The 23,614-nt window shown below is 42.2% G+C and overlaps 2 protein-coding genes across 2 annotated transcripts; one reads left to right on the top strand and one right to left on the bottom strand.

The window, feature by feature from the left end:
* Positions 1–5,739: 5,739 nt before the first annotated feature.
* On the bottom strand, positions 5,740–9,315 carry LOC133909682 (UDP-D-apiose/UDP-D-xylose synthase). Its single transcript, XM_062352218.1, has 9 exons — positions 8,823–9,315; positions 8,475–8,567; positions 8,246–8,353; positions 7,124–7,238; positions 6,896–7,029; positions 6,701–6,802; positions 6,509–6,601; positions 6,297–6,432; positions 5,740–6,214 (listed from the first exon to the last, which is right to left on the bottom strand). The coding sequence occupies exons 1-9, from the start codon at positions 9,108–9,110 to the stop codon at positions 6,099–6,101; spliced, it is 1,185 nt and encodes a 394-aa protein (XP_062208202.1). The 5' UTR covers positions 9,111–9,315; the 3' UTR covers positions 5,740–6,098.
* Positions 9,316–18,007: 8,692 nt separating this feature from the next.
* LOC133909683 (eukaryotic translation initiation factor 4E-1) lies at positions 18,008–21,811 on the top strand. Its single transcript, XM_062352219.1, has 5 exons — positions 18,008–18,305; positions 19,975–20,140; positions 20,236–20,361; positions 21,422–21,487; positions 21,569–21,811. Exons 1-5 carry the CDS (start codon positions 18,079–18,081, stop codon positions 21,617–21,619), a joined length of 636 nt encoding a protein of 211 aa, XP_062208203.1. The 5' UTR covers positions 18,008–18,078; the 3' UTR covers positions 21,620–21,811.
* The last annotated feature ends 1,803 nt before the right edge of the window (positions 21,812–23,614 follow it).

Genomic DNA, 23,614 nt, shown 5'->3' on the forward strand with positions numbered 1-23,614 from the left:
TAGTTATGACCTAGCTTGTTTATGCCATGCCTTGATATTATTACCTTTATTCCATTGAAACCCTATAAGGTCCTTAACATTAACTATAATGATTGTTTGGATAAATGCTTGTTTACTAGTATGCTTAGGATTGCTTTGCTCAAAAGAAAGAACCCGATTATTTACATATGTTAATCATGTCTTTTCAAAAATGTGAAGTGTCGTGTGCTTAGTGTGTGTGCGTGTAAGACTTGTGTTCCTGGAAAACTCTAGAGTATTGTTAACGAGGGTGAGTAAGGTACCACACAAAGGTGGAAACTACCTTGGAGCAAGATTCACCTTTCTGGTGTTCTTGTTGTGAGACACTTGCCTCGGTCGTATAAGGACCGGTTCGCTGTGATATCCTACCTAGTATTCATTCGTACAACCACATGACCTTAATGGGCAGGACTTGACCTAACCCCTCCAACTTAGTTCGGTACCCACCCGGAGGCTGATAGTGGCAATGGGGACCATGAGAAGACTTGAGTGGTGCATAGCGTAAGGTCCGGCTGGTGATATTGTTAAGGCTATATCAGAGCTTTGGATTGTTAAGTGGTCCTTCTCGTGAATCTTCTAAGGCTCCTGGTATCTTAGTGTCGTATGGGTGGATATTGTGACTGCATTGTGAGGTTGTTGCTCCTCGTTATGACAGCTCCACCAGTTGCTAGGGTGGGAGCTTGTGCATATCTTGTGAGTAAAATATACAACATCTGCAGAGTGTTAAACCTATCTGGATAGCCGTGTTCTCGGTCAAGAACATGCTATGGTTCAATCACAACGATTAGCTTTTCGACGTGAGTACCTCTTGGTGTGTGTTTGGGCCAATGGTCTGCTCTGCTGCTTAAATCCTATGTGTTGTGTGTTTTGACCATTGTTATGCACTTTGCCTCTTCTATGCTTTGCTCTGCACTAAATGTCGAATCTTTCTACGCTTCCATATCTGGTGCTATAGATCTTTTCCAGATGCGACTTGTGTGTGAGGCAACGTAGTTCATCTTGAACTCTCTGGATCTCATTTAGCATGGCATCTTGGATCCTAACTGAATTTGCTAGATCTGAATACAATTGTTCAACGTCCAGTTCCGGATGCTTTTCTTTTGACATTATTGTTGTTCTTCTAAAGGGTGCTCCGAGGTGAGGCAATTTGATTTCAATTACAATTCATGTCCTATATTGCAAACAGTGTGAATAACAGCCATTTCTGAGAAGGGTGACGATAAATCAACATGAAACTTTTAGGTCATTTGAATTTTATAAATTTTGAGCGCCAGAGGTGGCCACTGTTTTCCCTTTATATAGAAAATCAGCTACCAATTGTGAATGTTGAAATTTGTGCAGTCAGGCCTTGCCCTTCTGTTGTTCCCTAAAACAAATGTGTGTATGCAACTTGAGAGTGTCCACTAAAAGCATTATGTTTTCCTTTTTTAGATGAAGGCTTTGATTAGTCTGCTGGGGAATTTTGCACTATGGGTGTCAATTTTCTTCCAAATATTCCTAACATTATCTTATACTTGACTTGTGCAAACTTATATTCGATATCGTTGAAAATGAAAGGTATCGTGCCCATTACACATAAAGGAATTCTCATACTGATTCCAAAAAGGAAAAGAATAGAACCAGAACCAGTAATATTTGCTCATTTGCCAATACAAAACTGACTACAGAAAAAGACAACCACAATTGTTCAATGTTCACAGTAGAGTGGTCTTCTCATATCACTCAGAAACTCATCAATAATAGATAATTTGATTGCAGAAGCAGAAAACTAGAAGTCTTCCTTTCCCTGCCCTAACAGGACACACAATCCATGCTCCAGAAATACTTACTATAGTCTGTGGCAAAGATATGATAAGCTTCAGTACCTTAATCTATAGTTCTGATCTCAACTTGAACTGACTGTTCAACAAAATGAGAACGCCTCAAGACACAATGGGTCACAAAATTTAAATGTACTTACAAACTTGCCAAGTCTGCAAATGTTGAGTTGTAGTTGACCTTTCTGACTTATTGAGACATGTATAGAAACACTAAGTTTTCAGCAGGAAGTTCAGAGAACCTGCAAAATTTTCAGAAGGAAGTTTTCTTACGGCTGTAAATAATCTGCACTTTATGGTGCTAATTAGCAAAGTACCAAGTCCCACAGTACATGCAGCACTTTATGGGTTCTAATTCGATTGTAGAATTTGCAGCATCGACGACTAGACGAGCCATTTTTTTTTCTTAAAGTAGAATCTCAAAATTGTTGTTGGTACTTTTTTCCCTTTCAGAGTTGCCGTTTCTTGTTGCCTTACTGCCGTGCAGCTCCCACTCCTAACAGACGGTAGGTAATGCCCTTACTTCTCTTTTTCAACCCTGCTGTTTTTAATCCCTATAGTACCTGAACCTGCACTCCTGGTGTTCTTTCTCGGGTGAATGCTCTGTAATGAGTTGTTGGTCCTCAGTGCTCTATCCTCTTTGCTGTTAATTATAAAGTTTAACTGGAGGTCTTCCTCGCATATTGCATCTTCGAAGCGAATTAGGGGGCGCACTCCATTCCAAGACCTCACCAACACATCCAGTGGTAATGTTTATCAACTTGTGTCAGTAAATGTCTCTTCTGATAGTTCCCAACTACATGTCTTTTTTATTTTTTAGATGGCATCAACGGATCAATTACATCCGGAGCGCAACAACAAATTGTAGATCTCAAAGAAAAAAAGAGGCAAAGGGAAAGGGAGCGGTATGCCCAAATGTCTACCGAGCAGAAAGAAATGTTACTAAAAAAGCGTCGTGAAGCCTGGCATTGAAAGAAGACTGTAGCTGTCCTTGCCAATGTCGAACAACAAGTAGATACTTTACATATAGGTATCACACAACTCATCGTTGTATGCAAGGTTAGACTTTACAGGTTCTATATCAGGGTATCAATTTTGGTCCACTATGTATGTAGGCACCCCGAACGTCCTCGAGCAGTTCTGCTCTCCTAATTGTATGGCAAAGTCATCGCTATTAGAGGGAGTCATCGGATGCAACAAGGAAAAAAAGTCACCTGAAGAAAGTACCGATTGGCTTCGTCGAAATGATAGCATCGAGAGGCAACATGTTCCTATTCTGAATCAAGACCAAGAAGATGTCGTGAACAATATTGAAGAAACCAATTCCCCTTGTCAATTACTAGGTACCTTATACAATTATTTATTTTACTTCCAAAAACCACATACTTCAGATATGATTAGTATTTCTACTACTTAATAATTAAATTTCAATATTTATTGTTTTCGATGAGTAGACTATGAAAAATCTCTCGGAGATATTACCAATGTATGCACCGATATGACAGATTTCACAACACTACCTAGCGTTGGTAAAAAAGGTAAAGGCATCAATTATCAATATTGGTTTTGTCTTTCTTCTTAATTAATGCCATATTTAATCAATGCTGCTCTACTTGCATTACTCAAATGACATCATTTATAAACAGGTCGTTTGTCAAGAAGTTTGCTTCCCATCACATTTGATATTGCGATTAGATCCTCACAGGAAAATGTCAATTTGTCGACACCAAATATTCACGAACAAGGAACACACGTACGCTATAAATCTTGCAAAAGCTCATGCTTCATACATGTTAATAGTATTGTTTTTTTTTAAATGAAGGACTAAAGGTATCACCTACCTCACAAATACACGATAATTCAACCCCTCGGGATCATCACTGATCAAGGGGAAGTGATCATGAGCGATACTCGTAGATGAGCAGTGAAAAGAAAGATGCCTACTTGAAAAAGAAACGTGAGTACTATCAGATGTTATGTTCTGGTCGTAATTTAACGTCAATACCTCGTCCTGCCAATACAATCTGCAATCAGTTTCCTATTAGCAATTCAACATCCATTGGTTATGACATCAAAACTCAAACATCTCCGGTGCCTATACAGAAAAAACACATAATTCCAATGCCTGAGCTATTGACTCACGAATATCGGGGGATCGAAGGAATCCGTAAGTGCAACTTCTCTACGAGACCAATGTTGACAGACGTCTGGATGAACAAAGAAGATGGCGTACTTATTGTCGCGGGGAGGCGCGAGAGGCCCCGGATGCATCTGAACGTGATGTTAGCATGCATGCATTTAGATTGTAGAAATGAACAGAGCAGTGGTCAGTAGGTCGGTCACCAAACTGGTGGAAGCTAGCTGCATCTGCATGCATGTATTTCGTGACCGAATACTACTATTCCTACCGCCCTTACTTTGAAGACGACATCGATCATCAAACAAAATAAAAACTGGGCACCTCTCTTCTCGATCGATCAGCTTGACTGCAGCATGTATATATATATATATATATATATATATGTGTGTAGGTCGATCGGATATGATGATGCAGGAGAAGAATGTTGGAAAGGGACGTCACGTACGCATCAGTGGATCGATCGATCGGTGTCAAAAATCTACCCCGCATGCAATTGCACGGGAATCCACACGTACTCCCACCACAGCAGAGAGCAGACCATCTCAGCGTGCATTGCGCTCCATCCCTTTCTCCCTACCGACGACAACCGTGACTTGTTCTTCCCTTTTAAGCATTTCTTTTTCTTGGTTAAAATTTCTTCGCTTTAGGTCGTTTTGCAGACCTTTCTTCTTCTGCCTCTGTAAACTAGCAGGTTCCTCTCCAAATTTAAACATCCCAGTTGCATATATATCTTTGCAAATGTTCCTAAACCCTTATGTTTTACAGTTAATAACTTTTACAATTTTGGCATGCATTGGTCGAAGAATATAATACACATCCGTGCTCAACACAAGAGAAGATATAAATTAGCTAAGGTAGATAAACATTTTCATCCTGTTATCGATTAAGGTTGCAACTTACAAGCAAGCCACCTCCTTTAATCTTCTCCTTTTCTTTTTCTCTTTTTTTTTCCTTTTCTATTTCTCTACTTTGTTTTTTTTTCAATTTTATCGTCTTATATATTTTCCCAGAAGTTGTTAACAAAACCAAAAGTAATCTTAGCTAAAATGATTAGTGAAAGAAATCATCATGATACGTCAAATGATACCATTTCTTTTCCCCTTAACCTTATCGTTTCCATTTTGATTTTGCCTCGTGGTTTTTTCTTCTTCTTCCCTACCATTGATTTGTTCATCCTTGTGTTGTGCTCTGTCTTCTGGGGCCAAAGAGGAACAAACTGATGTGCCAAAACCTGTACCGATGAAAACACTTTTAGTAGAGATTCTTCTTCTTCTTGTTCTTGCCAAACTTGCTAACTCTAGATTGCTTTTGGTTCTGATCGCTAGGCATTCATCGTCGGATTGGAGATGCGTTTTCCCCTTTTAGTAGAGTTGCTGTTAGATCATCTAGGTCCCGGTGTGGAGAGGTTGATTCATCTTCTTTGTTCCAACTGCTACCGATGACAATAAGTACGCCATCCAGGACCTATCTGGCTGATGCTTTTCAACAAGTATATATAGATGAAAACGATAAACTTTTCCATTCTGATCAGGAAACTTGCCTGCGAAATTAACACCCTCTCGCTCTCAGAAACTTCTGTCATGAAAAATGATAAGCCTCACCCAGCTCAGATCAAATTGGCAGGTGTACATAAAATCCTGACAAAAGGATATCAACTTACCAAAATCTTTAAATTTGGCAATGTCTCCCAGTGAAACCACCAGAGCTTACAGCTTCCACATCAGTCATACCGGTACCCTACTATGAATAAACTAAGCAGAGGAATTAAATTTACAAACCAAACTCACCCAGATTGAGCTCACAATCAATATAACTTCCAATATGTAATTTCATTGCGCAATCATCTACACTGAACAACAGCTCTCACCAATGAGACAATTCCGAAGAATGACACAGGAGGAGCAACCAAAGTACAATGGAATACATCAACTCTGCCACAGATATGGATAATCCCTTGCAGGGTTTCACAGAATGGAATCTAACAAGATCGAGATCTAGGGAGTAACTAGAGCCTCAAAATGATTAGTAGCGTATATGTATTACTCGACTTCCAAAAGATTATAACAGCTGTGACTGCACTCTGAACCAGCGTCGTCACCACCTTTGAATATGGAACATGTTATCTAACTCAACGCTGAAGCCTGTGACATTTGCCTTTTGATAGCTTCTTTGTATGTCTTGTGCTGATATGTCAACGTTGTCTCCAGCAAATCCTTAAGAGGGGTCTTTGGGTTCCAACCTACAGTTAATCAGCATTTGAACATTAGCCTGTACTTTGAAAAAACGACATAGCCAGAGCACATCATTGAACAAAGTAATACCTAGCTGTCTGTTGATTATAGTCATGTCAGGGATTCTCTTATCACTATCATCGTATCCTTCACCATAGAACTGATTCGAGCTCACGTCAATCATGGGTTCAGCCAATGGTGGCTCTCCTGAGACATTTGCATAGACCTGTACAAGAGGCCAATGGATGGCTTAGAACACAAACAAGTAATACAGATTATACTTGCCCCCATCAATGACATACCTCTGTCATCATTTGGGCCAATTCCCTAACAGTAACTTCATTGTTTGGATTCCCAACATTGAAGATGTGACCATTGGCTCGAGCAGGGTTTTCCTGTGATGATTGATAACAGAAAAACAGGAGTTCAGTCTCACTGAATCAGTAAATGCTAATGTACGAACAAGTACCCAAATATAAAAAGCAGTAACATACAATCATCAAATGAACAGCTTCGATGGCATCCTTAATGTAAACAAATGTTCTCTGAGACTGGCCTCCATCAACAAGCTTCAAGGGCTCTCGGCGGAGCAGATTCTGCAATACCATTGGTAGCATACATCTTCTGAGAAGAATGAACATGATGCAAAATTAAGGTAATCATCCTCAGCAAGGGACAAGTGCACATACGTTACTGAAGCAAGCCAAAACCCGAGGTACACCCTCACTAGGACCATCGACACCAGGAATAAAGTCCATTCTTGGTCCAATCCAATTGAAAGGTCTAACAATTGTGAACTCAAGGCCATTTTCTGCACCTTCAGCTGGTGGAAACTCAAAATGGCAATGGTTAGAATGAGAAGAAGTTAAGAGCATCAGCTCCCCAGTGACAAAAATGATACAAGCTACTGTACTAACCAAAAATAAGCCTCTCAATAAGTTGCTTTGCGCATGCATAGGACCATCGCTGTTTCACAATTGGACCAAAAATGCAGGGTGACTCATCTTCTTTCAGAACGTAAAATTCAGGTTCCTGTTTAAAAGATAGAGGGCACACAGACATCAGAAATGGACGAATATGACCAAAGGGAATACACATACAGAACATAGAATTCTGACACGCCTACAATTATAACTGGTATGTTGCCATTTTTTTAATGTTAGGTTGTTCTAATGCACTTAACTCACCACACAAAGATGGAAACTTCACAGTCCATCCTTTTATCCAACATTGTCGATGTATTACAACACTAATTAACAAGCACATGGCAAACAAATGAACACAGTAGCACCAACTAAAGCATCTTCCTAGAGTTAACCTGAGCGCAGTACCAAACAATGACAGAACTGAAGATAAAAATAACACACTAATATCCTGATAACCGCAAATAAGACCAAACTTTATTAGGAAAGTTATCAGAACCAAAACAAAATTGCCATTTAAGTAAACACTGACTCTTGAGGGATGCTGGTAGTTGACAATCCTTACATGCTGAAGCATCATTGACTAACTTATCGCATAGAAAATGCAATTGGAAAAGGATAGGTCCTTATCATGGTATGCTTTCTTAATCACTACACCAACTTGCAAAGCAATGTGCAGTGACAGTCATAGCTTGAAGCCTTGAACAATACTAATTTCCCAAAGGCAAAAGGAACCGTAAAACGTTGCAGGACAATCTACAAACATCAAGGGAAGAGCAACGTAAGAAAGACCCACACTGAGATATGCAGTCAAACCCTAATATTGCTCAAAAGTCAACACATTCTATAATCTTCACAAGAATTCAGCATGACAAGAGCATGCCCCAGCGCCAACCAACAACCTTTTTTCTAGCCCAACCTTAATACAAGGACCGTACTACAGGTACAGAATAATTATAGTTAAACATCTCAATTTAGCAACCTGCACCAGATAAGTTCCGCCCAATCTCCACCAACCAAAAAGGAAGTAATTCAACTTGAGGTATCACATTATCCACAACAATGGCATGCGCAGACAGACACTTGATACATGATGGAGAAGATATAATCAGTCACCTTGCGGAGAGGGTGGTCTTTGGGGAGGAAGCTGCCGATGGTCTTGCCGTAGACCTCGCACGTGGAGAAGTGGATCAGGCGCTTGTTGTTCTCCGAGCAGTACTTCACCTGCGCAACACGAAAGGCGTGAGACATTCGGTGATAGGAAATGTCTAAATCAAGGCGCGAAAAAAGGAAAAGCAAACTAGTGGAAAACAAGAGAGAGGGGGAGAGAGAGTTGGTATTGGACCACTGGGAGGGCGTCGATGAAGTTGCTGTAGATGGTGTCGAGAGGCCGCGTGTTGTAGTCCGCCGGCGTGCAGATCGCCGCCAAGTTTATCGTCTTCGCAGATCCGAACCCCAGCCGTACAGGAAAGCAAAGTAAAATTCGTCGTCAATAAGTTGCCAAAATTTCCAGAGGGAGTGCGATTTTTTTTCCTTTTGAAATGACAAATGCATAATTGACAGCGAAACGAACCCGACAAAATCTTCACAGATTCGAAATATGCACCCGGAAAAGGATGTAAACAACGGAAGCTAACTGAAAATCGGCGGCCAGAAGAAGAAGAGGGAAGAATGGGGGAGAGTGCGAGCGAACCAGATCCGCCATCTTGATGAGCCCCTCGAGCCTGGAGTCATTCTTGATGTTGAGGCGGTGGAATGAGATGCGTCCGGCGAGGTGCGGCGGCGCGGGGTCGACGAGGTGGCGGATCTTGTCGCAGTAGACGTCGACGGCGAGGACGACGTGGTGCGTCTCGGCCATGAGCTTCTCGCAGAGGTGGGAGCCGATGAAGCCGCCAGCGCCGATCATGCAGATGGTGAGAGGCGCGACGGGATTGCCGTCCAGATCCAGGCGGGACGGCGACGAAGACGAAGAGGACGACATGGTACCTCCTCCGGTGGAGCCGCGTCGCGTGGGTGGCTCTCCGGCGTGGGCTTGGGGTTACGAGGCGATGTCGGTGGCGGTGAGTGATGCGGCAGGCTATCTTTCTCTCTCCCTTTTTTTTTTTGAGAGGCTATTTATCAGTATTTATTGTAGGGAGGAGGAGGAGGAGGAGGAGGGAGGGAGCGTCTCGCCGGACCGGCGTACGAGACAACACGGGAGGGAAGGAAAGAAGGGTTTCTATTTTTATATTTTCTAATACTAATATTTAAAATAGTAGTTTGCTGTAGCTCTAAAAATATTGTTCACATTTTTTTTCATCTTATATTCTCTGTATAAAATAGTAGTTTTCTGTAGCGCTAAAAATCCTATAATTTTGTGCGTGTTATATAATCCATATGCAACCTATTTTAATTGGATTCATTAAAAAACTTGTGTAAAATTTAAATTAAAATTATAAAAAAGACTACTTCTATAATTTTGGATAATTGTTAGGGCCTCAAATAAATTTACAAAAATTTGAAAAATTCATTAATATTCTTGTTATGTGATGGACTAATTTCTAAAATTATTTGCAACACTAGATTATATGATCAAAAAGTGAGTTTTCTTATAATGCTCTATTTATATGCATTTTCATCATTTCATGTGATATTTTTCTTTTAATTCAATTTGAATTTATACATATACACCCCTTGTTTTTTATTAATAATTTGAGAAATATCATGTATTTAATGAGACATAGTCAAAACTCAGTGTACATCCTATAGAAGAAGTCACACTCTTTCAAAAATATCAACTACGGCTATACGGAGGCTGAGGCAATGAGACGCGCGGATGTTTAACAACCGAAAATGTTTATTGTGCAAATAGTTATCCAAACAGCATAACAAAGTGCTTCAATTATCGTATAGCCGAAAATGTTTATTGCGCAAATACTAATTTTGCGAACAATAATAGTTGTAAAGCACAATTATCATATAATCTGACACGGAGGTTACATACACCGATAAACATTTGTGAGGACCCATCCAAACAGTATTCAAATTAATCATCAGGCGGATTATTATTCATAATCCAACCTCGACGATTAACCCGAATACCATTCCGGCAGTCCCGGCAAGTGTTTTGTGCCCAATGATCGGAACACATGCCTCCAACATAGGGCATCACAACACAGCTTAATAAAGAGCAAGTAATAAACATTTATATTACAAAAATTAAGCATGCAACTGATTTCAACAGTTTACAACAAAAGCGAGCTAGGAGGAGACAAAACCCCTCAACTCCTAACCAACAAAAAAATCTACGCAGCGGAAGAAAATAAATTATACAACAAAAAGATATGGAACCACATGCCCTTAGGCTCCATATCAAGAACACCGAGTTCGGAGTAGAATGTGCTACTCCTGCCCGCCACCCTGATCGGCAGGCACAAAGTAGCCAAACACCGCATCTTCCTCGCCGACCTGTAAACCTGCATCAACTTAAGGGCAGCACCCTAAGTACAAAGGTACTCGCAAGTCTTACACAATATGGGTATATAATATCCCGACTCCAAGGATTATGCATTGAGCTGTTAGCAAGAGTAGACCACAAGGTTAAGTAAAACATACGTGGTGAGCAACCTAGACATATGTGTGAGCAACTAACTTAACCAACATATATGAAACTACTCTGCAACTACCAACTGATCATATGAAACTGAAACCACATTAGTATCAATGTATAACAAGTACCATCTCGACCACCTCCCACATATTCGAACCACAACCACATCTCCGAACCATACAACCGAATCAACCACGAGAACTCTACGACCGGGTCCAACTGAAACAATAGCATGCTCATGACCGAGAGCGCGGCATTTCGAAATATTTATACACCCTGCAGGGGGATACTCCTGGACCCACACGACTCAGGGACCATACGGCTTGTGCCACCCGCTAAAGTGCACACAAGGGGGTACCCGTGTCAACCTTTCCCAACCAGCCCCAACCGTGTGCGACATGCAACGCTCGGCGTGGCGGTACCAGAACTACTCTCGGAGCAAACTAGTACCGCTTACAAGCCCGCCCGCTAACACAGTCGTTGTTCAGGCCCCACAAAGCCACAGCTGCGAAGGTATTCGGCTCGCCTTACCATTAGATCGGCATGTGGTGAGTAAGGTAAGTGCTAAAGCCAACTACCCCGACGATCAGCCTTAAATGATGCAAGCGGCCTACGGTGTCCGGGTTCCCTTCCCGAACTACCCCCGGACTTTCCTTGAGGGCAGATGACACCCCTAACACCGCCCACATCTCGTCTCATACTCACCACTCGATCAACCAACATCATCGACCCAACATTGTAATCATTGTGAAGGTAATTAACCTACAGCTCGCGAACGATGGGACGTTCCACCGCTCGACTTCTACCGAGGACCTATGCATTGCTAAGCACCTCGTATTACTTTTAAGTTAGACCTTAATATGATTAAACCCAGGCTACAAGGATATGGATCAACAATACATCAAGGTAGAGACAATGCAATTCAACATAGGATCTACCCAACATTGACTTCCTATACATGCAAACCTATACATAAGCATAATTTATCAATATTTAGACTCCATTCAATACAACCGACAGGGTTCAATATGATATATGCTTGCCTTGATGCACTGGTTCATAAAGGTGCGGCGCGTCGGGATCGACCTCGGCCTCCGGGATCGATGGATCGACGTTCTCTAAAATGGATCAACGTGTGCAATGCAATGAGTATGAATGTAGTGCAAATACATGCCACAATATGCATATAATGGATGAAAATATTTTTTCTAGATAGAACAAGTCATAAGGAAACTAGCAAAATTGGATTCATCAATTTTGGACTTATGATGAATTAACGGTGAATTAATGAAGCTTTAACCCAATTAATTAATCTCAGAAATTTAATTCATTATTTCATGGCTGGAGATATTTTTAATAGGTAGAGTAGGTTATTATGAAACCAACAAAATTTGTTTCATAATTTTTTGGAGCTACAGAGAATTTATTATGAATTTTACAAGTTTCAGCAAGCAGCAAATGTGTTGTCTGGGTGTACAGCGGTCAGACCGAGGGTCACTGGCGGTCAGACCGCCAAGACTCACGGTTAGACCGCCGGAAACGCGGTCAGACCGCCCCAGTAAAGAGAGTTTTGGCCCCTGGCGATCTGACCGGCCTGGGGTGGCGGTCAGACCGCTGGGAGTCGCCGGGGGCACTTGGGGAGCTCACCGGCGACGATTCCGGCAACAGTTGGAGTGTGGACTTGGACCTAGAGCATCACATTGACTCCCTCTACCGCATAGGACAACATGCATATGCCGAAATCTACAAAAACTCGGCTATTGCTTCTAATTCATCAAGAACTCATGAACTTCACAATCCTAGCTCAAAATGCGAAATCCAACCATCCAAAAGGCGGATTCTTGCCATGGGAGTTTAGGGAACTCACCCAAATTCCTTTACCAAGGTTGTAGACTGTCGATTGAAGGAGGAAACGGAGGGAAAAGCTCGGGAGACGAAGAAATCCGGTGTTCTTCACATTTCAACCCTAACACCAAAAGACACCAAATCCGGCTCAAATCCTTCGGAAATGAGCAAACAAATTGGAGGAATGGAATGCTTGTGAGCTTGTGATCGCAATGGTACCACATGCATACCTTGATTCGGCTCCTAAAGTGCGGATTTGAGGGAGAAAGGAGAGAGGAAGTGAGAGGGTGAGAGAGGGAGGGAGCTCCCTGTGCTGCACGGTGAGAGGGAGCACGGGAGAGAGAGTGAGGGGAGAGAGAGAGCAGGTGGGCTGCTGCCCACATGAGAGAGAGGGTGGGTGAGGAGTGGGTCCACATGTGGGGCCCACAGGTAAGTGAAAAGGGTTTATTTTTGCTGCGAAATCAATCATTTTCTCTACCGAATTTCTTTCTCTCATCCAAATGATTTCAAACGAATTGCATTAGTATCACAAAATGAATTACACAAAATTAAACATAATACTTAAGAAGTATAATTATGCTTAATTATGTGATTATGGAATTTGGGACGTGACAACATTGCATGGGATATAGGGTTTATTGTCGCTATGCGAATGGACCCTAACCATAAAGAGATGACGACAACAAACTTTGGCATGTACGGTACGTCTAAAGACTAACCTAATAGTTTGTCGCTACTAAACGTAACATGCATTAGGGAATGAAAATAGGTCGGGTTAAAATGGATGTTCTCTACTAATTACACCTAGATATCTGTAGAGATTCCTTGTGAAAGTTGTTGCTTGATGTGGTCATTTCATTATGCAAAAGTTCAACAAGGAGTTTTAGAATTTTAGAGCAACATAAGATCATTGTTTCGTATAGAGAAGATAGTAAGGAAAAATAGAGCTATAAACAGTACTTTTGGCACAATCAAGGTGTGTATATGTTTGAATTCAAATTGAATTAACAAGAGTATCACATGAAATGATAAAAATACATATAAATATAGTATTACAAAGGAACTCATTTTTTTCACTATATAACCTAGGGCTGCAAATAATTTTAGAAATTAGTCCATCATATAAGAAGAATATTAGTGAATTTTTCCAAATTTTTGGAATGTATTTGAGGGCCTAATAATTGTTTGAATTTATAAAAATAGTCTTTTTAGAGAAATTTATTTAAATTCTACATAGTTTTTTTGGGTAAATCCAATTAAAACGGGTTGCACACGGAATATGAAACACGTACAAAAATTCTAAAATTTTTGGAGCAACAGAATATTACTATTTTGTACAGAGAATATGGGACATGAAAACTGAGAGGTGAGAAGTACTCGACGCGGGGTACTGTTCATCTAAGCAGTAATCGCCCTCTGAGGAGGCGGTAAGACTACCAGCCTCATCATAGGGTAGTTAGCACCCAAACTACCATGGAACGATATGCGGATTGTTTACCACCCTTTGAGGAGGCGGTAAGGGTCTAAAAACGCCCTTTCAGAGGGCGGTAGGGTACTATTTATGTAAATATTTTCATTAGTGATCTATTTATTTAAATATTAATGTTAAAAATATATATAAAAACTCAAAGGAAGGCATAATCGACCCACCGACTCGGTCCCAATTTGGCCCAACCGCCCAACTCACATGTTTCCTTCCTCTTCTCTCTCTATGTGCCAGCTCGTTGGCAGCGACCTAACGGAGAACAATAAGCTCAAACAAGCAGAAACGGTACAGAGTGAGTAAGCTGGAGTATATAACCGGTCTTGTAATACATCAGACAAGTAAGAAATGAAAAAGTAAAAATTACCTACCTCTGTTTCCCCTTTCGTAAGTTCTTCTTCCTCTATCTGCTGAGAGATGGACCTCGCGCCCTGGTGATCAAAACCGGTGACAACGAGTGTGACACTCTCCTCTTTACAGAGCAGAGCAGAGACCCGACCTAAGGCTAACTCTAGCAGTGTCCTCAAAATGCTATGCCGTCGCTCCCCAAATCACTATGCTGCTCGATGTCGCCCCCGTAAGCGGCTCCAGCGAAGGCGGTTTCTACCGCTACAGTGAAGCGGACAGAAGGTGGAGGCTGCAACACTGTTCACAAAGAGTGTATGTGGATCCGAAGAGAGGAGGAAAGTAATGAAAGGTAGAAAATAGAGTAGCTGTTGGAAATGAAAAAAATAGAAGATGTTATAATAGTATTAGGAGATGCTATAATGTGTTATAGGGACCGAATTTTTAGAGTATCTGCTGGAGATGGCTTAAACCCCAAAACCTCACCGCATTCGCCATGGTCGACCACAAACGACACTTCCCAATAGTCAACCTACTTCCCCTTGAAGACGTGCACCGGCCACGGGCAACCCTTATTCGCGCACTTTACATTATATTCCTTCTTACTTGACTTGACAACATAAAACTGTCGTTGAAGCGAGGTCGCCCATTGAGCCACATCATCCTTCATGGTCTGACTGGTAGGATACCTTGCACCTTAGGTCACCTCATTCTGCATATACTCCGAGGGCACCTGATTCCTCTTATTCACCATAAGGTTATTGAAGTTTGGATTATTCCAGTCCGTGGGAACCGGAGCATCATGCTCATCAGAGAGATGTCATACTCAGGAATTTCATCAGCCTGAAAATCATCCTACTTCATCTGTTCAATTAGAGAAGGGATTCATTCCCCCTCGTCTGCCTCACCGGTCGGTTCAGTCAGATAATCCAATGAATAAGCACCATCCGGATCAACATCTTTATCATACTCTTTCTCATCACCCTCCTCCTCTATCTGCCCTCTACCATGCATCTTCTCAGCTGCCTTCTTATTCTTCTATTGCACAAGCAATATAGGAGGCCAACCTTTGTGCACAACATCCTACTCTGAAACGGTTGCCCATAATGCTAATGGTTACCTCTTGAACCTCGAGGTCTATTTTGAAACCCAGCATCAACCAAACATACAAGTGTTCGACACTTTTAGGCATTGGTCTAGATATACCCTTGTCCATTGACTTAAATACGGACAGTACTACCCCTTCTTTACTATATAAGATTTCATTGTCCTCGTAAAAAATCTTAAACTGCCACATATCCGATATACCTGACAAACATCGACAAAAACTATGACATTATTGCGATATAATAGAAAGAATCATGTTAAACTACATCTACAATGCAAAATTCATTACAAACGTAACTTAACATGTAATCTATACTGGAATAACATATTCCTGATTCACTACATCAAACACATCTAAATTCTATATCTATCATATCAATTATGACTACACTATGTCTAAATTCTATATCTAATATCTAATATATGTCTAAATATTACATCTAATTACTAAAACATACGTATAAACATAATCTAATTGCTGAACTATACCTAACTCTAATTCTAAAACTAGATCTACATTTTAACCTACTTTTAGTGACTATCCTACCATATTTGTAAAATAAAACCTAAATCTAACATCTAACCTATGTTAAAACCTAGCAATAGTTACTATACTACTGTGTTTGTTAAAAAAAAGGGAAAAATTACCTCTTTTTTTTTCAATAAGCCTTCATCGCACAAATCTCCCCCCCCCCCTTCTCCTCTTCTCTCGGCTGAATGAGAATGAGATGATATACTAACGTCGGCAGGACCGACAACGCCAGTTTAAATACTAAAAGATCTCATCCGCTAAATGGACGAGACCTTTTGGGTAGGCTTGCGTGGAGTCGCATCCAAGAAAGTCTCACCTATTCAACAGGTGAGATCAAGTTTTTGCCCGCTGAACGGACGAGACCTTCCTCTATTTGGTTATTAAATTCGCTGACAGCTGTCGGTGACATGGCAACCAGGGGTCCCCGAGTCCCGAGGCCAGGACAGCAGAGTGTCACGTGGCACCCTCCCTTAGGGATTATCTCCCCGAGGTCCGAGAAGACCAAGTTCCGGGAGAGGGTGCTCAGGGTCATGAACAATGGTCCTCGAGTACCCGAGTCCCCCGATGACCCGAGAAGGCCGAGTTCCGGGAGAGGGTACTCGGGGTCATGAACAGTGGTCCCCGAGCACCCGAGTTCCCCGATGACAAGAGAAGTCAGTTCCGGAATAGAGTGCTTGGAGCTGTGAACAGTGGCCCCCGAGCACCCAAGTTCCCCGAGGACCCGAGCAGTCAAGTTTCGGAGAGAGAGTGCTCGGGGCCGTGAACAGTGATCCTCGAGCACCCGAGTTCCCTGAGGACCAAGAGAGGGTATATCCGGGAGAGAGTGCTCGGGGCTGTGAACAGTAGTCCCCGAGCACTCATAGTTCCCCAAGGGTCTGAGAAGTCCTTCGCCTATGGTCCTCATAGGGGCTTAGCGGTGAGGTATCAACTGGTGAGAGGCCCGATGCTGCATTTAAGAGGGTGTGCGGCCTGTCACTTCCAACCACTCCCCCTATGCTTGCTGTCAGTCCCTGCCACGGTCTGGTAAGGAGGCGTGAGGACATTTAATGCGCGGGTCCTATCGCGCGTCATCCGGCGCGCCTCGGGATAACGTCGCAGGGCTCGAGGCGCGATGCCTGCCACCTTGCTGTGTCAGACTCGCTCTGACCGGGCGGGCACGCGGGGCTGCTCGGTGGCTGTCCGGCGGGCCCTCCCCGCTGCCCCCGCTGAAAAGCGGAATGATGACGATGAAGACCAGACGGAGGCGCATTTTCAACCCTTCCTGTCACCTCAAGAAGCAGCCCATGATGGTTGCTTTCCATTTATAGCACCTTGAAACTTACGCCAATATTTGCTGGGCACGCCACCCGCCCCGTCGGGTATAAAAGAGGGGCGGGCTCCTCGGAGAAAAGAGGACGAAGACAGAGTGACAGAGCCTGAAGAACACATCGGACGGAGATCGGTCAGGGCACATCCGATGAACTCCGGACGACGACGACGAAAGAAGCACGAAGCTTTAGACTTAGACAAATATTCTTGTAACACAGTTGATCCTCAGAGAGACATTCTCAGAGCATTTATAGCATACACACAGGAGTAGGGTGTTACGCTCAGTGCGGTCCGAACCTGTCTAAAAATCCCCTGAGTATTTACTTCTTCCTGCATCCGATCATTCTACTCCACATGCATCTCATTTACTCCTATTTTCACCTACGAAGCGGGTTCAGAATCATCTCCCCAGCCGAATCTCAAAGGGGTCCCTCCGGATCCCCGCTTGAGAAGTTCACCCTCCGACAACAGCCGAGACCCATAAAGTCTTATCCGTTCAATGGCGAGACTTTATTCTTGCTCGTTGAACGCGCGACGATAAGATAGGGCTAATTATTTTTCAAACGGACATATAATCTTGAAATATTTGAAAAAATATAAAAAATTCTCAATTAGACCAACCTGTAGTAGCCCAGCAGCTATAAAGCCCAGTCTTCGAGCCCAGCCCGTTTCCTTCCTCTCCTCTTTCCGGAGCAGAGCAGAGACCCGGCTTTAACCCCCAAAACCTCGCCGCATCCGCCATGGCCGAGGACACCGAGACGAGGCCGCCGTCCGCGGGCTCGCGGGGCCGCGCGCCGGAGGACCACGACAGGGAGGAGGGCGAGATCGCTGACTCCTCCTCCTCCCACGCGCTTGACCACGCCTGGACCTTCTGGTTCGACAACCCCCAGGCCAAGGCCAAGCAGGCCGCCTGGGGGAGCTCCATTCGACCCATCCACACCTTCTCCACCGTAGAGGACTTTTGGGGGTTCGTTCCTTTGCCTTCCCCTCCCTCCCTCCCTTTATTACCCGCCCGATTGCCGATCCGATTGGATCGCTTGTTACGCTTTTCGCCATAGTCCTGCTATATAATAGGAGCCATGTTTAGTGTAAAGGTTCGTGGATCTCGGGTGTCTAAACTTATATGTGCTACTTTCTGTTTGTATTGAATGGATATTAAGACATTGGGGGTTACGATCTTGGCAATTGTCTTGGTATATTATATTAGCCGCGCGCAGCTAGAATGAGTTTATAACTAGGTTTCACGTGGGTGGGTGACTTATTGATAGCTATCGTTGCAAGTAAAATGCAAGGCATCTTTGGTTTCGTTTGCATCAATCTTGATCAAGTGTCAAATCAACTGAAGATGGTGGTCCAAATAATTGATTTCATATTTTTTAAATTACTTTCTGCTTATGGTTACTTAGTTAGTTTCAGGGATGGACCCAGGATGAAATATGAGTAGGGGCACACTATTACAGTAGGAGAGTTTAGCCTAAATTTTTTGCTTAGTATGTGCATTTTAGTTGACCTCAGTGGGGGCATCAATGGTGAGGATTTGTAAACTACCATTGCATGTTAGATTTTGGGTGAGGACCTATGTCCCTGCTCGTGTCCAATTGGATTCGCCGCTGCTTAGTTTGTTTAAACCGCCAGCATTAGTTTCTATAATCGGGAAAATTTTCTGGTTACTGCCTAACTGTTCTTCTTGAGTTGATTATTTACTTATGAGGAGATGAATTGATTAATTCCTTGATGAGATAAATGGTGTATTAACTTTATAGCTTTCGGTGCCTTGCGAGACATATGTTTGAACCGTTTTCAAGAATAATATTTCATCTGTACTGGTTGATTATTTACATAGATTTTTTTGAGGAGATAAATGCTGTCTTTTTTTGTAAGTCATGAGTCCTTGTTGAAAGTGTTAGTAGTTGCTCTAGGAAATTAGGCATTTAGAGATGATTCAACAAGCACAAAAGGGCTCTTCTGTTAGGATATTGCCTGTCGTCCCTTTACAATTTCTTGCTATTTGTATCTCTATGACATTACTCTTTACTTTTACATGTTTTTCCTACTATATTGGAGATATTATCCTTCTCTCTTGTCATATTAGATGCAGTTGTTGATTGATTATGTAGTTTTTAACTTTCATTGACGTGCATGAGCTGTTTGTTGGGTAGCATGGTATGGTACCCCATTCTTAACAGCCTGTTCCCCAGTTCTAGCTGTTTGTCTTTGTTCACCAGGGTTGATTGTTGGTATGCAAATGCAAGCCGTATAAAGTCTAAAGCTGATATTAAGTGAAAGTGAGACCACTTCATGGCTCTAGTTTTATTATTAATCTGAGCCTCATGCAAAACTTCAACGTATATCTCTTCAGACTTCAGAGGTTTGATTTGATCCACTGAGCTGAGCTTGGTAGGGCATCGACTCTTGTGGTTGAGTAGCAGATGTCAAAAATTGTGTTTTAACTTGACACCCCTCCCCCCCCCCCTTTTCTTGATAAGTGCTCCTGGTCTATTTTCCTGATGGAGTGATGGGTTGAGGAATCTGCTGATCTTCTGTCTGATGCTTGCTTCATTCCTTTATATCCTCTTCCAACTTTATTTATTTATATATTCCACAAGAGTAAAGTAACGAATTCTGTGTTTTTTCAGCCTTTACAATAATATTCATCACCCTAGCAAGTTGGTTACTGGAGCTGACTTCCATTGCTTCAAGAACAAGATTGAGCCAAAATGGGAGGACCCTATTTGTGCTAATGGCGGTAAATGGACCATCAGCTGTGGCAGAGGAAAATCTGACACAATGTGGCTCCACACTGTAAGCATTTTTGCATTGGAGAAGATAAATTTGTTTTGCACATTTATCCTTCTTATAGCCCCCACCTTATTTCCCCCCCTATGTTTTTCGTTTAGCTGTTGGCAATGATTGGTGAACAATTCGATTATGGTGATGAAATTTGTGGAGCAGTTGTCAGTGTGCGAGGGAAGCAGGAAAGAATAGCTATCTGGACCAAAGATGCTGCTAATGAAGCTGCTCAGGTATGAGTGCTGTAGTGACTTCCCTATCTAAAAAACTTGTACAACAACTTGTTTCTTTCCTTGTAACCATCATGCTTTTCTGATAATTTACAATATCATGATGAATACAAATGATTATGTCTGAATATTCACATATTAATATGTATCTTATCGCTGTAACCTTGCACCGTGGAACCCCTTACAACATGTGCTCGTGCCAAATGTAATTTTCTACTAAGGGAAGGTTGTCAGTTTATATATGATATTCTAGAGGGCATGGCATATTTTAAAGATTTATATAATGAAGGGTTGTTATTAATCTCCAAGTGTCATGTCCTGGTGATGAGAACAGAGAGGATAACTTTGAGGTTGCTGACCTCTCCTTGGCCGGCTTCCTTCCACGTGGCTTTGGAGCTGTGGCTTTAGTAGGGATATGAGAGTAGAGAATAGGTATAGGATGGTCGATTGTTCTTTATTGCTTGCTAATAGATGACAAGGGCAGTCACCTATATAGCGGGTCAATGTCCAAACTAATTCAGTCTCTAGACGAACGCAATCTGAACTGCACCCTAATATATGCTTATTTTATGGCATTTAGACATTAGTAATTCCTTTTCCTTCCAAATTGCAAGTGTGTTAGTACTTAGTGGTACAATTTCCATCAGTGCCAGGGTCTGAAATCGCTGCTGTCACTTTCCAGTTACTGCTGGCAACTGGAAATCCGATGGGTTTGGGGAGCGGAAAAAACACCAGTGGGAGTATGCTATTTAATATGTTTTTTTTTTGTTAATTTGAACTCTAGTTGTTATTGGATGTTGTTGGAAATTGAAAATTGTTGAAAGTCTGAAAGAGAAATGAAGGGAACATTATTTTGGGATTATATTCCAGTAATTGGCCACTTCCATGCTCCCGGCCAAGGTCCAGGAATCGTTGAGAACCGTTTTTGTAAACCCTGACCACTAGTAAAGTGTTTTTTGTTTGTGAATTGTTTGCATCCTCAACATTATTAACATCGATTCTGTGTAGCTCCGAATTAGTTAGGCCAAACTTGCTGAACATATTCCCTCTTTTTTTTTATCAGATAAGCATTGGGAAGCAGTGGAAGGAGTTTCTGGATTACAAGGACTCCATTGGATTCATTGTTCATGTGAGTAGTGCTTAAGTCCGCCTTTCTTCTCAATGTCCGGGGTAAGGTGTACCGTTTCTCAATTGATTATTTTTGTTGTAGGACGATGCAAAAAAGGCGGACAAAGGCCCTAAGAACTGTTACACAGTTTGATCCTGATACTCGGACCCCTGAGAGTAGCAGGTCCACATGACATGTAGGATGGTTTTATTCGATGCAGTAGTATCTTGCAGAGTTTTAATGCTACTGGTGAATGTTATTTGTTGCTATGAATTGTATAAACATAACCTAATATGTTGCATCTATTTCTGTACTCGATAAGTCACTTGAGGTTTTCTTTTATCACTGTTCTGGTTTTGCTATGTTTCAGAGAAGCACATTTTCTTGTCGTTGTTTAGTTGTGCTTAAAACTGAAGGACGGGGTGCATTTGTAAGCTTTGATCTGCTGCACGGGAGTCCGATTGATATGGTGGTAGCATTAAGGACATGCTTGCCAATAAAAAAGATGCGAACCAAGGCAACTTGTGTAGGTTTCAACTTTGTATTGTAGAGACCCAGAAGATCTGAATCAGATGAGAGCATGATGCCTGGCATCAATCATCCTCTTGGGGATTGTGGCCTATCCAAACAGGGCAAGCACCACGGCGGCCAAGGCGATGGACAGGCAGTTGATTACGGGGTCACCTCGACGTAGGCGTCGTGATCCCAGCGTTTTTTTTTTTTAATCCTGGAGAGACTCTTGTCCTTCTCGGCCTCCTCTTTGAACATCTCGTACATTTTCTGCATAAGTTGCACTTTGCAGTTCCTGGCACTGGCAGCTCACAGTGCGTAGCATTAATTCATCCTGATTAATTTGATTTGATACGTGTATTATCTTGCCAATTGATTGGGCAGTGAGTTTGGTGTGCCCAAAAAAAGAAAAGGAATTACGGGAGGAACGTGAGAGTTTCGACTAATTATGTTATGTTTTGTTCCCCTGATGAATGAATGCTCACGGGAAGATGAGCCATATATAGGAATAGGATAGCTAATTAAAGTCTCGGAGATTTTAGTCTAACTGCTTCATATCTCTTGCAGATTTTAGTTTAACTAGCTAGCGTCTGTGTGTTGCATCGGAAGCACAAACTATACACAGCGTAATATCAAAGTTACGAGTCAAACTGGCAAATATTATTTCGTGTTCAGTTACATGTGGAAAAGCTACAGGAGTTGCCGACTATTTTAGCAGGTGTGCGTGGCAAGCGGCTCAGAAGCGTATTGGATATAAGTGTTTGTTCACATGCAAATGTGAGCAGGCTACGGTAGAGTCAGGTGGCTGGTGCTGTCCAGGCCAGCTCGACTGCTGTGTGCAGCAGTTCAGGCGGGACTAATGTGAGGATTCGTCTAAATAGTATTCTAATTAATTATTAGGAGGATTATTATTCATAATTATAAATTCCATAATTAACCAGAATATTATCTCGATAGTCTCGGCATGTGTTTTATGTCCAATATTGAAACACGTGTCTTTCCAATATAAGTCATATCAATAAAGCTTAAGAAAAAACGAGTAATTAAAATTATCTTACAAGCTTTTAGGCAAACATCATTTACAATACTTTATGGAGATACTACGTAGCGGAAAGTAAAACTAATAACAACAAAGCTAGGTGAAGTTGTACGCTCATAGGCTCCACCCCAAAGCACGCCATTTAGAGTAGGATGTACTACTCATACCCGTCACCAACATCGACAGACGTGAAGTAGTCAAACACCGTATCTTTCTCACCGATAGAACCTGAAAAAACAATATGAGTACGAAGGTACTCGCAAGACTTAATTCATATAGATCACATATAAACAGCTCGACTTCAAGGATTATGCATTGAACCAATAGCAAGAAAAAAATCCACAAAGGTTAAGTAAATTTTGTATGCAACCGTAACATAGACTCTATGGTGAGCGCTAGCCATTAGCCCGGCCGAGGGCATCAACGGGACCAGCACGGGCACACAGACACGACAGCGTGACTCATGGCCAACAAGACCAGTAGGAAGGTGGCCAGCGGTGACTCACAAAGGCGGCGGCGACTTGGTTGCCGCGGAAAGCCGTGTCGGCGACAGACAGCAAGGGAAAACGCACGCGCACTAGACTCCACAGGGGTGGGGA

This window comes from Phragmites australis, chromosome 2 (genome assembly GCF_958298935.1).
Source record: "Phragmites australis chromosome 2, lpPhrAust1.1, whole genome shotgun sequence".
Taxonomy (NCBI): Eukaryota; Viridiplantae; Streptophyta; class Magnoliopsida; order Poales; family Poaceae; genus Phragmites; species Phragmites australis.